Source organism: Drosophila bipectinata, chromosome 2L (assembly GCF_030179905.1).
Source record: "Drosophila bipectinata strain 14024-0381.07 chromosome 2L, DbipHiC1v2, whole genome shotgun sequence".
Lineage (NCBI taxonomy): Eukaryota > Metazoa > Arthropoda > Insecta > Diptera > Drosophilidae > Drosophila > Drosophila bipectinata.
Window position 1 is genome coordinate 15334660 of NC_091736.1, and position 14522 is coordinate 15349181.

Consider the following 14522-nt stretch of genomic DNA (forward strand, 5'->3'; position numbering starts at 1 on the left):
ATTAATAAAAATGAACTGCTCGTAAAATTCTTAAAGAAATATTTATTTTTTTAAGTCTATTTATTTTTATTAAGGTAATGACAATAGATTTCTTATTTGTGTCAGAATTTTTTTTTGTTTACCATAATATTTTTTCCCATGAAATGTTAAATTACAAAATTGGAATCTGATATATATGTATATGCATGTGTGTTTTGTTACTTTATTCATATAACTTTATTTTTAAACTCTTTCAGCTGCTTTCAGAATCCATGGCCTTAGCTCAGCCACATTGGCGTAGACATCTGGAAGGTTGGGATATCCTTTGGATGCACATGAGATGCCGAACGATACAATGCCCACAAGTTTTCCACCGGAAACCAGAGGACCGCCGGAATCATAACTACAGGCATTCTTTCCGGGAGTAGAGGCACAAATCATGACATTTTTAATCATTCCATGGTAGTCTTTATTACAATGCTCATGATCCACAATTTGTAGATCAGCAGCCAAAAGAACCTTGGACTTTAATAAATTCAAGCCCACGAGTCCCCATCCACTAACCAGAGCACGAGCTCCGGGTCGGGGTGGCTCGTCCGCCAGTGGAATGGCCCGGACATCTTCTCCCATAAGGAGGCTAGAGTTCAAATGAAGAACTGCAATATCATTGGCTACTGTGGTCTCATTAAAATCCTCATGACATATGATTTTTGATACAGCCACCACTTGCCCACCTTTATCTAAGTCCGCCGTGCCCACTCTCACGAAAACAGAAGAAGTAGGTGTGCCCCTCAGGCAGTGGGCAGCCGTTATAATTGTGTCTTCACTGTGTATGAATCCACCACATATCTGTTTACCATCTATTTGCACAGAAGCTTGCCAAGGAACCGAGGATATGTTCACGGAGTATCCTCCTGCAATCCGAACCGGAAGCCATCCGGCGGAAATACGAGTTGCGCTGAAGATCAGGAGAAGTCCGCAGTGTAAGAACATTTTGTTTACACCATTCCTTTAGTGCAGAAAAACACCGCGTTTTTATGTATTTTCTCGATTGGTAGTTAAAGATTATTTACAAATTTCCAAATGGTTTTTGTGAATTATCTTGAGTTTTCAAAATTATCAACGTATTTTAAGTTTTCCATTTACTAAGGCTTTCTTTTCAATATACACTACAAAATTCCATAGATTAAATGTTAATTTAAACGCAAATTTTTCATGAAATTGGATAAACAATAGATAAGGGTCGCTTTAAGGCCGGGAAGAATTAGAAAATTTTAAACTTGGGCTCTATAGCCCGTTCCATGTATTGCTTCCAATACCCAAAATAAAATCTTTAAAAAAAGTGTTTTGCCATTTTTGATACAGATAAGTGGAATATCTGCAAATATTTCAAGGTATTTCGCTCAAGAATCGAACATGTATTGGCAAAGTAATACCCTGCTCAGGTGACCATATTGTGCACTCCATACATTTGGGGATTTTGAAGGGGATTAGAAATTTGACAAAAATTCTTTAAAAATATTTGAATGCAGATTGGTGCAGAAACGATCAAGAAATCGTAAAAATTGTAGATTTTTGAGGACTTTTTTTGGATTTTAATATTGTGCTTGTAGGTTGTGAGGCAGATTGGCGGAGAATTGATACACAAATAATTTGAAGTATTCCGTGTAAGGATCGGTTTAGATGTGAAAAAGTCTTGGCCTTCTCGAGAGTCAAATTGCCCTTCCCGAAAAATGTTACAAAAAATAGTTTTGCTGCGATTTATTTATTTTTGTTTTTTATAATAAGGAATATGCCTTATCAATTGCTCCTAAAATCCACTGGTGGTAGTAGGGAACGCTAGCATGGGATGTTGGCGTATTACACCATTCACCTCCAGCCGAAACCACACCCACCACCTGGTTATTAACAACCAAACCTCCTCCGGAATCTCCATCGCATGGTGTTTTTCCATATGATCCAGCGCATATGTTGCCTTCGTTTACCCATGGAAATTTATTGCACTCCACGGAGGACAAAATGGAAACATTGATTCCTTGCAATACGATAGGAGACTCTTCCACAAACGGCGAGATCTTTCCCCATCCGGTGGCCAAGGCCTGGGCTCCAGCAGGAGGCGCGTACGTAGCCAGTGAAATAGTTTGAACTGAAGGACCAATTTGAACGGGATTGCTTAATCTCAACACGGCAATGTCGTTGAGAAATAGATTTTTCTTTTCGTCTATATGAAAATATTCGTGTACCACGATCTTTGCAACGGTGAAAAGTTGTCCTCCTTTGTTTTTGTTTGAAGAACCAACTCGAACAGTATACTTTGTTAGTATACTATTAGAACTTACACAATGGCCGGCTGTTAACACAATGTCGGGTCTTATTAGTGAGCCACCACATTCAGATGTAGGTGAAAATAGTATGCGTTTTTGTAGAAAAACCTGCCAAGGAGCTGTCTCGATAGCTGCATTGCTTCCTCCAATGATTCGATTTTCAGGATGGCCAATGTGTCCTGCCGAAAGGACATTAGCTGCCATTAGCAAGAGAAGCGTCTTGACGAACATCCTGAACTTGTCCGATTGGAACAACTGGATTGAATGATTTTACAGCCAAGCAAGCTTGTAATTTATACAGAAAAATAATCTGCATTTTACCTCATTTCTAATTTAGTTTCACAAAAGGTGTTCTTTAAATACATATAAGAATGTTGGGTTTTAATTAAAAATTTAAATTTGTGAAATAATCTAGAAAGTTATAACTTAGAAAATTTTAAAGAAAATATTTTAAGATTATGTTGGTAGTTTTTGAAAAACAACTAGCTTTAATAAGAAATAATATCAGGGATCGTGAATAATCACTAAATAATAATTATTGCTATTTATTTTTCTCCCTCAAAAGTATCACTCTTTTTGAGATCTCGGCCTTCTTTTTTTATTAAATTTTTTGGATATTTGTACCATGTTCTAGTATTAGTACCAATGTTTTTTTAAATATCACTCCTCCGGCTGAAATAAGAAAATTAGAAACAAGAAAGAAAACCTTTGTTTCTTGCTATGATATATCCTTGGACTTAAAATCGGATATATATCGCACACATCGGATATAATTATCAAATTATTATTTCTTTATTTGTATTCATTATAAAATCAACTTCTTGAAACACAAATTTTTCAAAATTACCAATCTTCATCTATAGGTAACAACAAAGTTGCCTTATTTCGTTTAGTTACAAATTGTAAATAAAAATTTATTTACAGATTTTAATGCAGACTGTTACAGAATTAATCCTTGAATCCGTTAATATATCCGCTCCACAATCTGAATAAATTTAAAGAATTTATGATCTTGGCAGGGCATATTGGCATATTGTAACAACCAGGAAAAGGTACAAAATACATTTTTTTTAACTTTATTACATTGAACTCTTTTATTAATTTTTTTTTCATATTTATAAATATAATTCTTCGATTGCATTTAAAATCCACTCGTGGTAGAGCGGGACGCCGGCATACGTTGTTGCTGTGTCACATTTGTTGCTTCCTGCAGAAACCACACCAACCACCTGATTATTTACAACCAAAGATCCTCCGGAGTCTCCTCCGCATGTGGTTGTTCCCATTCTTCCGGCGCATATGTTTCCAGAGTTAAACCATGAAAGTTTTATGCAGCTACTCTGAGGCAAAATAGTAACAAAGGTTCCGTGCAATTTGGAAGTAATAATAGTAGGTTGTCCGAAGTAGTCCGTGATGTTGCCCCATCCGGAGACAAAGCCCTGGGTTCCAACGGGAGGTAAATTGGTAGCTAGATCAATGATTTGTACTGAGGATCTAGTTGAAACAGGTTTCTCTAATAGCAACACGGCTATGTCATTAAGAAACAAATTTCGACTTGCGTTTATATATATATATTCGTGTTTCTTGAAATTGGCAACATGGATAACCTCTCCCCCTTCGTTTTTGTTCGAAGAACCAACTCGAACAGTAATTATGGCTGGTTCATTTCTATCGGGACTAGAAATTACACAATGGCCGGCTGTTAACACAATGTCGGGTCTTATTAGTGATCCACCACATCCAAATCCGAAATCCGTTTCGTTTCGTCGTCGAAGTACAAAAACCTGCCACGGAGCTGTTTCGATATCTATAGTAGCTCCTCCAATGATACGATTTTCAGGCCGGCGAATGTGCCCTGCCGAAAGGACATTAGCTGCCATTACCAAAAGAAGCGTTTTAATGAACATCCTGAAGTGTTTCAACTGGGACTACTAGTTTCAATGTTCTTACAGCCAAGTAAGCTTGTGATTTATACAAAAAAATAATCTGCATATTACCTCATAAGTAAATTTATTTTCACAAATGGTGTTCCTTAAAGATAATAAGGCGGGCCTATCAGATTAATTTTTCAATTTGTAAAACAATTTAGAAACTTATAACTAAGAGAGCCATAAATCAAGTCAAATATTTGTAAATTGTATGATAGTTTTTGAAAAGCAATTAAATAATTCTTGGAAAGGTATTATATACTTTTTGTTAAAAAATGTCTTTAAAAAAATATGAAAGCCGGAATTTTAAATTTTAAGCCTTTTCAATCTCTGAAATCCACTTGATTAAAGATGCAATACTTGTATATACTCCAGTTATTCCGGACGCAATAGCCACAAGTTTTCCATCCACGATTAAAGGACTCCCAGGGTCTGCCAAGAAACACGGTTTTTTAGGATCTTTTCTCATGCTGGACGAAATATTCAAGTACTCGGTTTTCGATATAATAGGCATCTTTACGGTTAAAAGATTTTTTGAACGTAATATGACTGGTCTGTCTGGGGAAACACTTTGTAAGGTAACAAAACCTTTTGGCCAACCAGTTGAAATGGCAACTTCCCCACCAACTGGATTTGTTTCGGCCAAAGAAATGTTGTCTTTTAAGCGGAATGGCTTACTTAACCGCATAATGGCAATATCGTGTTCAATCGAATGTATCTTATAGTCCTCGTGGGACCTTATAGCGGTAACATTTAGAAGAATTCCTCCAGAAACTGTCATTGGTGATCCTGCACGAATCTGAAAAGCTTCTGGTTTTCGTCCAAAAACACAATGTGCTGCTGTTATTACAAAGTACTCCTTATAGATGGATCCGCTGCATATATGTGATCCTTTGATTTGCAAGGAAACTTGCCAAGGAACCTTTTCGATGTCTGTATGGTTCACATGGATTCGAATTTTGTTCGAATCATGATTATACTCAATGTTAAGAACAAGCGCCAATCCGGTAAAAAATACAATTATAAAAACCATTGAGTTGCTGATTTTGAGAATCTGGTATTTATATTTTTCTAACAAACTGTTGAGCAAATGTTGGTCTTTTTATATCCTAGATTTTCTCATATACCTTCCGGGTTTCACATTCCGTAGAAGATATTTTTGGCATAATGGACATTGAAATGCAACTAGTAATGAAGAAGATTAGGAAATATTTGTCATCTGAAAAAAACGGGTACGCTTATTCGAAAGTCATTGTATATATAATCTGTGTTTTAAATTATTCTAGCTTACAAAAAAGGAAGAAGAGAATTCTTTAAAAATACTAGAAAGATTTTTAAGAGTGAGGCTGTTAATATTTATTCAAAATTTACAAAATTGTTTATATATTTATAGTAATGAATTTCAAAAATGTTATTTGTTTCAGAATTATTTAATTTTGTCCCATTTTAGCAATTTTAGCCTTAATCCATTTATAATGGTGGGAAATGCTGATGGATGTTGAAAATTGATTGCAAGTCTTCTTGTTGAAAGAGTTGGCAGTAATTATTCCCATGAGAGTGTTGTTGACGATTATAGGTCCTCCAATGTGTCCTTTGCAGCTTCTTAGATTGGAGCAAAGAAATCTTCCAGGCTTCGAGGGAAGGTTGCATTTATCGAGGGAAACCAGACTAATAGTGTTCCTTTGCAAGTGTGTGTTGTGATTCGAAATAGTGTGTGAGGATACTTCACCCCATCCATAAGCCTGAGCCTTAGATGGTAATAGTGGCATAACCATTGCCAGTTTAATAGTATTAGTATTTGGTCCAAGTTGGATAGATTGATTCAGTTTTAGTAATGTAATTTCAGGCTCAGACGACTTGAGAATGTTTGGTAAATTAACCTTAATAGCATCATAAATACGTCCTTTGTCGAACTTTGAAAACCAATATTGAACTTTATATGATTGTTGTTTTCCATTTGTTGAAGTCTTTGAAGTTATGACTACGTCCGGTCGTAACAAGACACCACTAAATATTGTTTGCTTCGCCTTGGTACTAGTGGAAGTAAACACAGATACCATAAAGGAGGCATCTCGAATTTTAATTGATTGTCCGCCAATAATGCGACTTTCAGGTCCTGACGAATGGACACTACAAACAAAAACTAAAATTAAAAGTTTAATAAACATTTTAACCAGTTTGAATAGAAGTTAATTTCACAATGGCTTATTAGCTTAAAGCGTAGGTTTTTTATAGGCCAAGACTGGTAACTGTTACCTCATATATACATTTATTTAATTGATTGATTTACGATACAAGTGCATACATTTTATTTATAATGCAACTTCTATAAAGCGCATTCTAAAATGATAATATAAATTGAAAATTGTTTGAAGTAATATAATGGTTTAAATTTGTATTTAGGTAAAATATTATTGTCTTCATTCCTTTGACTTAGTGTTCTCCATAATCCAGTTTTTATGATATGGAATACTAGTGTAAAATGCAGGTGTGTTGCAGAATAATACGCCGGTAGAAGTCAGACCCACTAGTTTTCCTCCAACAACCAAGGGTCCACCGGAATCACCAGCACATACACCTTTTTCAGATGATCCTGCACAAATCACTGGTTTGGAAATATTGTTTTCAAAAACGTCACATCTTTTTCGCTCCATGATGGTAACATTAACACTTTGAAGTTGAATTGGCGAATTATACTTTACAGCTTGTCTCTTTATCTCGTCAAAAGTTTCCTTAATTCTGTAATATTGTAATTCTGTCAGATATTCGAGATATCTGTTATTCAATATTTTTGACAATATATCTAATAATTTTAAAGCCGAATAATCCACAGTATACGAAGTAGCTCCCCAACCGCTTGCTAGTGCGACAGATCCAATAGCAGGTTCCTGATCCGCCAAAGGAATCGCCTTAATGTTGTTAGTAAACTTCAGAGATTTTTTTAATTGGAGAATTGCAATATCCGCATCGATTTGGTTACTACCGTAGTATTCATTGTGAATGCTTATGTGTTGCACTTCGAACAGAGCGCCATTTTTAGTTTCTGATCCTGCATAAACTTTGATATCTTCTGCTTTCTCGTTATACACGCAATGAGCAGCCGTTATGATGAAATTTTTTTTGTAAATAGATCCGCCACAACTAGAAAGGCTAGTTGTTAAAAATACCTGCCAGGGCACTTTTGAGATGGGTGTGTTACTTCCACCAATTATACGATTTTCCGGTTGAGGTCCTGCCAGGATAGGCAGGATACCGACTACAGACAGTAAAATAACAAGTCCAAGAAACATCTTCCTTTGTTGAAAGCCTTTTAGTTGAATTTGAATGTTGTGACCATTTGAAAGTTGGTCTTTTATAGTAAGAAACCTTATGGAATTTTATCATTATTTTTTAATTTATTTGAAAAACAGGAATTTTACCTTGGCTTTAAATTCTTTTGAGCAGATATGAGTAATTGAAAAGTGTGCAGGTAATTATAGATTTTTATTTCTGTTTATCGACATACACGTCATTCTTTGAAGCTATACTTCATTAAAAGCCTTCAAAATCCAAGAACGGAACTTGGCGACACTGACATAAAATCCTGGGCTCAAACAAAAGGAGTTGCCTGTTCTCGAAGAGATTCCCACCAGTTTTTCGCCCACCACCAGTGGTCCGCCAGAGTCACCAAAGCAGTGGGCTCGACCAACAACCCCGGCACAAATATCATCCTTCAGCATATTCCAGAATATTCTTTGGCATCTCCGCCTATTTTCGATCTGGATATTGACCCCCTGAAGGCTGATGGGATAGTGCCAGCCAAACAATCCCCAGCGCACTGCTCCCCAGCCGGTGGATAAAGCAGGTGATCCTTCAGCAGGGTCTTCCTCCGCCAATGGTATTGGCTGAATGTTATACCCTATGGACAAGGGGTTTTTCAAACGGATTACAGCTACATCATTTTCTTTACGCGACTTCGTGTACTTTTCGTGAAACTTAAGACCCGCTGCTTGAACCAGGACACCGCCACTGTTGCTATTTGAGGATCCTGCTCGAATCTTTAGATTTTCAGCAACAAATTTCTCAACGCAGTGGGCAGCCGTTATTATGAAGGATTCATTGTAGATTGCACCACCGCAGAAGTGCTGGCCATTGACTTGCAGGGACACTTGCCAGGGAACCTTCTCAATTGAAATATTCTCCCCGCCAATGATGCGCTGATCTCCAGGAGTTGCAGCCAACAAAGAGGCAAAGGATAGTAAAATAAGTACTGAAGTAAACATTTTAGCTTTGTAAAAGTGCTTTACTTAGTTTGAGGTAGTTCTTATATAGGTTCAAGACTCGAGAGTTATATAAATGAAATTAGATACTAAAGAAGAATGCTAAGTATTCAAAGTTTTATTTATCCAGGGGGAAAACCTCTAAGAAGAATATTTACTAGAATGTTAATGGTAATTAAATAAAAAATACATTTTTTTTCGGAAGTGAAGCATTTTTGAAAGACATTGACAGCATTTGAAAGACAGCATTTTTTATTTAAATTTCAAATATATTACACAATTTGGGATCCAATTTTGCTTTGTGTTTTTTTTATAATAATTTGTAATAACCTTTCAGATTTTCAAGAATTACTTGAATCAGTATATTTGCTTCATTAAGTCGGAACGGCAGCGACCCGACGTCTATATCCTACACATATCTGCCATTTAGCTGAAGGTCCAAAATTGGTATAATACTGAAGTTGTCATAAGTATCGGTCAACTATCTTCTATATTTTCGATACACATTCAGTCCCGGACATTTAGATCTTGGAAAATAAGCGGCCATTAAAATAAAAGTTCATTTTAAATAAAACCCCACCCGAAGTTTCATTCATTTTTTTTTATTAATTTCAGTTTATTTTTATGAACAGCCATTATGATAAAGTTCTCATTGCAGATTGAAACAAAGCAGTTGGGCTTGCCGTTGACTTCAATGGACAATAGCCAGGGCATCTTCTTAATTGGCGTGTCTTGTCGGCCAATGATGCGCTGAGCTCCAGGAATTGTGGCCAACAAACCGGCCGTATATATATTATAAGCAATTCATAATATTTTTCTGTTTATTTATTCATTGTAGTTAAACCTTATTCAAAGCGTTTAAAATCCAAACACGAAACTTTGCGACACTGGAAAATAATCCTGGGCCTAAGCATTTTTTGTGGCAAGTTCTCGAAGTGATTCCTACAAGCTTATTATCCACCACAAGTGGTCCGCCAGAGTCGGCATAGCAGTTGGCTTGGCCTTTAACGCCGGCACGTCATCATTTAACGTCATCATTTAACATCATTTAACCTTTAACGTCATCATTCAGCACCCAACTTGCCACACATAAAAGTGAGCAATTTCGTTTATTTTCTATTCGGATATTGACCCCCCGAAGATTCTCAGGATAAAGCGTGACATTGGGTCCAACATAGGTGGCTCCTCAGCCGGTGTTTAAAGCTGGAGATCCCTCAAAAGGATCTTCTTCTGCCAGTCGTATAGGTTTGATGTTGTCCCCTATGGGCAATGGGGCTTCCAATCGAATTACAGCGACATCATTTTCTGTACTCCATCTGATGAAGTTCTCATGATATTTGATTCCCGCCACTTGAACAAGGACACCCCCACTGTTATGCTTGGAGGATCCTGCACGAACCATATAATACTCCGCTGGATACTCAACACAGTGGGCAGCCGTTATAATGTAGGATTCATTATAAATTGAACCACCGCATATGTGCTTCCCTCCGAGTTGTAAGGACACTTGCCTGGGCACCTTCTCAATTGAAATGTCCTCCCCGCCAATGATTCGCTGAGCACCAGGAGTTGCGGCCAAAAAACTGGCAAAGGATAATAAAACAAGTACTTGGGTAAACATTCTTGAAGTGAAAGTGGTTTACTCAGTTGGAATCTATTCTTATATAGGTTTTCGACTCATTAGTTGTTGATAAATATAAGTGGAGGAAGAAGAAGTATGAATGTGAAGAATTTAAAATTTTAATTATTAAAGGGAAAAGCTTTTGTTAATGTGAATATACATTCTGCAACCATAAGTTCTAAAAGACATTTCATTTCAGCCCATGGGTGCCGTATTGGCGTATTTTAAAATATATAAAGTTTTTTTTAAATATTTTTTAAAATAACCCTAGAGTAATGAGAAACATACTTAACTCTTATTAGCTCTGGCTACGTTTACTCTTTTACGGAATAAATATTTATATTCTCAAAAATTTAACATCTCACGAAAAAAATGTGGCTATAGAAAGGACATGGCTGCATGATTGACAGCATAATATGCTCAGCATATTATAAAGTTAAGGTATTTGTTAAACTAAATGAAATTCGATATTAGAATGTCCTGATAGAACGATGTGCTCTTCATTAATAAATGCATTGTCCTTCCGCTGACGTTGAGATGCCTGCTGGCGAAATTCAAACTGCATTAATCATACGCCCCGTGGGCCGTACGTTGTTGTACTTGAAATCCTATCACTTATTTGGTCCTTCGGTTACCAGCTTCCTCCAGTAACCCTCAGGCATCCATCAAATTAATGGAATTTCATATTTGCTCTCCACTTGCTTGCCCCGCCAAAGAAATTTGTTTATCCAGCTAAAATGTTATCGAGTTCCCTGCTGATGTAGTTAGTTCATATATATACATTTTTTTTACTTTTTGGTTTTTGGATATTTTTAATAGAATTACTTTCCAGACTTTTGAGCAACATAACTGAAAAGGGCCCGTGGCTATGGTTTTGCGAACAAAAGCAATTTAAAATGCTGACTCATAACCGATGTGGCCGCCAACAAAATCAAGTTTGTTTCAAAATTTTATTGAATTAAACCAATTTGGTATGCATGTGGGGGAAGTTCTTTTAGGATTTTATCCCTTACCAAAGGTGCACAGTAATATTATTTTGTTTGGTATAAGATTAATTCTTAGTCTTTATAATTTTAGGTTTTTCTAATGAAACTTTAGAAGGAGAAAAATATAGATTTATTTACTGAATTTAAAATCATAAATTAAATAAAATTTTCTCTCTGTTTAGCTTAAATTCCAGGCACGTTCTAGCTCACGCAGTTCAATGTTTTAAACGCTTTTCCGGCCAAAATTCGCTCAGGATGCAATCAGATAGTCATGCACTTGACGCTGGGTCAGAATGCCCAGCGGGCTTTTGGCCTTGTCAACAGCTAACATAGCCCTCGTCCCCATTTCCCTCTACCCTCTGGTACGAGGTGAGAATGTGAGCTCTAGTTGGAGCCAACTTGGCCTGCCCTGGGGTTAGTTAAGCTAATTTCGCCAGGCGTTCCCTCATCGAAAACTGCTCAGTTGGCAGGTCAAGTGGCTTTCTCCGAAGTGAGCATTGCACTTGCCCAATTAAACCCGGAGCCCGGGATCCAGTAACAGCTTTCGAAAGGGCCTGTGTACGGGGTGGTTATACTGGCCGAGAGGGTCATTAGTCATAGTTATAGACGCTAATCTGATGCACTCGGAAAGGGAAATTAGAGTTAAAGGATGACTTTTGGTGTAGATTTAAACAGGAAACTTGTATTATATCCTAACAGCTATAAATTTTTTTTCTGTGTGTTCAAGGAGATTGGGTACCCTCTAAAATATAAAATTAATTACACCTACCATTTAAAAATCTCAGTGCACACAGCAATTGAATGATAACAAAAACAGCAGCTGCAACGTTAAAACTAAATTGACCAACGAGCCACCAAAACGACTGCGTGTCTGCTGTCCTCTTATCCTGGCTTCCCCCACTATTTTACCAACCCATCCTTTATCCCGTCGCCCCTCTGAAATCCTTGCTGCACATCTGTGGGAGTTTTGGCAGCAAATTGAAATGAAAATCTCGACGCGGATTGCCGGTTTTATTCAGCGGTTGCCCGACAAGAAAGATGTCAGGTTGTTGACCGAAAAAGTGAATATTTTGAATACTTTGGAAAAATTTGTTTGGGAATAACAAATTTAAAGTTATTTTAACAAAATTTTGACCAGTTTTCTGAAACAATATAATTTTAAAAATTTTGTATAACATAATTTTTTGTTTATTTTTCATGTCACCCCCTGAAAGCTTAACTAATTTCCGATAAAATCCGTGTTTAAATTGCTTACCAGGATGCCCCCAGATAGCCGCCTTTATGTCCTGCAGCCCCGGCATCCTGCCAATCTGCAATCTATTCATATCATAAAATATAGAAGTGCATCTGCGACCAAAGCACCACAAAACTATTGCCAGCAATGGCGATAGCTTTGGCTTCCTATTCCAGGATATACGCAGCCATTTCCGTTGGAGTTGGAGCTGGCAGTTTCCGTTTTTACCTTTTCAGTTGACTCCCCCCTCTCAGGTCCTGCCGCCTCTCCAATCGTCTGGCAAATGGAAGCTTGACTTTAAGCGATGGAAATTTTAATACGCCAATGCGCAATTTATGATTATTTCATGCTCATTTTAATTCGCCCATTCAGCGGATCGTTTTAAAGCGCCAAGAGGAGGGTAGGGAAATAGTTCCCGGTTTACAGTTGGCGAAATGAGATAGCGGAAGGTCCTCATTAATTCGACGCACGTTTCTCCATGGCGGGGCGATCGGAGGTTGGAGTAGGGAGTGGGGATACGAGGCCGCTAATAAAACAAAAATGGAAAACATATAAATCAGTGTCCTTGGCACGTGTCGCTGTCGTCGTCGTCGTCGTCGTCGAAGTCATTCCATTCCCCAGGTGTAGGCCCCGTGGGTCAACCTAAAGGGTCTTTGCGCCCCTCCTGTAATTCTATGCCCCTGGATCCCCCCACTTCATTTACCACTTTTGGACTTGTGCGCTGTCACGTTGTAAATCTCACGAGAGAAACCAACAAACACACACACCCAGAGAAAGCGGAGAATCCGAGAGACAACACGACAGACGGCGACACAACACGCGTGCTTAGCCATATCCATTGCTGTTTATGCACTGAGAGAAAAAATGGTTCCAGGTTTATTTATAATATATAATAAGTCTTTTATTAGTGTTTCGGGCTTATTAATAATATTCTCCAAAGATCAAAACTATAGTTAATCTTTTTGATATATATTTGTTATTATTTGTTATAATATTATATATTTTCATATAATATTTGTTCATAAATTTTTAAAACATTTATTTTAAAAATGATATTTTTTCTCTCTGCACTCCCAGACAAAAGTGCCTGAAGGAAGGGAAATCGCAAAGGTCCCGCCCCACTGAGGGTATGTCGAGAATCCCAAAAGGAGCCGATCCGAGCCAGAGATTGCATTATAAATTAAAATACGTCAAGCAGCGAATCAACAGCTGCTATCCTAGCCAGGACACTCCAAACAGATGCAAGTAGTGTCAAGCAGTGCAACGTATATAATTTAAATAAATATTTAAATGTTAAAGGAAAATATTGAACTTATGGAAAATGTATAATATAATATGCTTAGAGTTTCCAAAAGGTAAGAGTTATTTCCATATAATGTAAAAAAAAACAGAGCTCAGGAGGAAGTATAATCAACCTTTGGCTTTTTAATTAATTCCAAGCCATCTGAAGAACCAGTCGCTGCAACCGGAAACTCACAAAATGACAAACAGAGCCAACCAAAAACTCTCAAAGCGAGCCAATACAAATATTGTTTTCCTCTCGATTCACAATTTTTGTGTTACTTTCCTGAAAGGAGAAAGCAGCAGAAGGAAAAACAGGACCCAATGCAGGTGGTTCAGAGTAGCAACTGTTATTTGTCCGTTCATGCGGAGTATTTAATTGCATCCCAATGGAGCGCACTCTTGGCCAAGTGCAACGGGAAGCAGTAAACAGCAGTCAGCAAAGGCGAAAGAAATTCGAGAAAAGAAGAGTGGGGGTCGGGCAGAGTGGGGGAAAGTGGTAATCGAAATTTTGCTGGCTCCTTCTTTTTAAGGACACTGCAAAATAAATTGGGAGATATTGTTAAATATGCTAATTATATAAAATATATGGTGAAGGAAAATAAACTGTCTTCTACTTTACTTTGATAAAAAAGATATATTTTTTTAAGTTTATCTATAGTTTTAAAAGCATTTTTTTCAGTGCTTCAAAGTTAAAAGTAAGGGCTTGGTGAAAAACTTACGAAGACAAGGTGGAGAGCTCTTACTTGGCTCTCGTGGGGGAATGCAACTATTTGCCAGAGTAAACAAATATTTACATATGTTTGTTTAAATTTTACGCTTCGCAAACTTCTATTTTTTCTTTGTCAGTTTCTTTGTGATTTACTTGAAGCAGGGCTTCCTTGAAGAATACTACTTTTTGACAAATTAG

The 14522-nt window shown here is 37.2% G+C and overlaps 4 protein-coding genes across 4 annotated transcripts; all 4 read right to left on the reverse strand.

The window, feature by feature from the left end:
- Positions 1-173: 173 nt before the first annotated feature.
- LOC108125908 (trypsin alpha-4-like) lies at positions 174-972 on the reverse strand. Its single transcript, XM_017242252.2, has one exon. The coding sequence runs from the start codon at positions 970-972 to the stop codon at positions 223-225; it is 750 nt and encodes a 249-aa protein (XP_017097741.2). The 3' UTR covers positions 174-222.
- A 5679-nt stretch (positions 973-6651) lies between these two features.
- On the reverse strand, positions 6652-7530 carry LOC122321504 (trypsin delta-like). Its single transcript, XM_043211547.1, has 2 exons — positions 7070-7530; positions 6652-6970 (listed from the first exon to the last, which is right to left on the reverse strand). The coding sequence occupies exons 1-2, from the start codon at positions 7519-7521 to the stop codon at positions 6652-6654; spliced, it is 771 nt and encodes a 256-aa protein (XP_043067482.1). The 5' UTR covers positions 7522-7530.
- A 165-nt stretch (positions 7531-7695) lies between these two features.
- Send1 (Spermathecal endopeptidase 1) lies at positions 7696-8493 on the reverse strand. The gene has a single exon (XM_043211548.1). It carries the CDS (start codon positions 8491-8493, stop codon positions 7753-7755), a length of 741 nt encoding a protein of 246 aa, XP_043067483.1. The 3' UTR covers positions 7696-7752.
- Positions 8494-9676: 1183 nt separating this feature from the next.
- Positions 9677-10111, reverse strand: LOC108125909 (trypsin delta-like). Its single transcript, XM_017242253.2, has one exon. The coding sequence runs from the start codon at positions 10109-10111 to the stop codon at positions 9677-9679; it is 435 nt and encodes a 144-aa protein (XP_017097742.2).
- Between the last annotated feature and the right edge of the window lie 4411 nt (positions 10112-14522).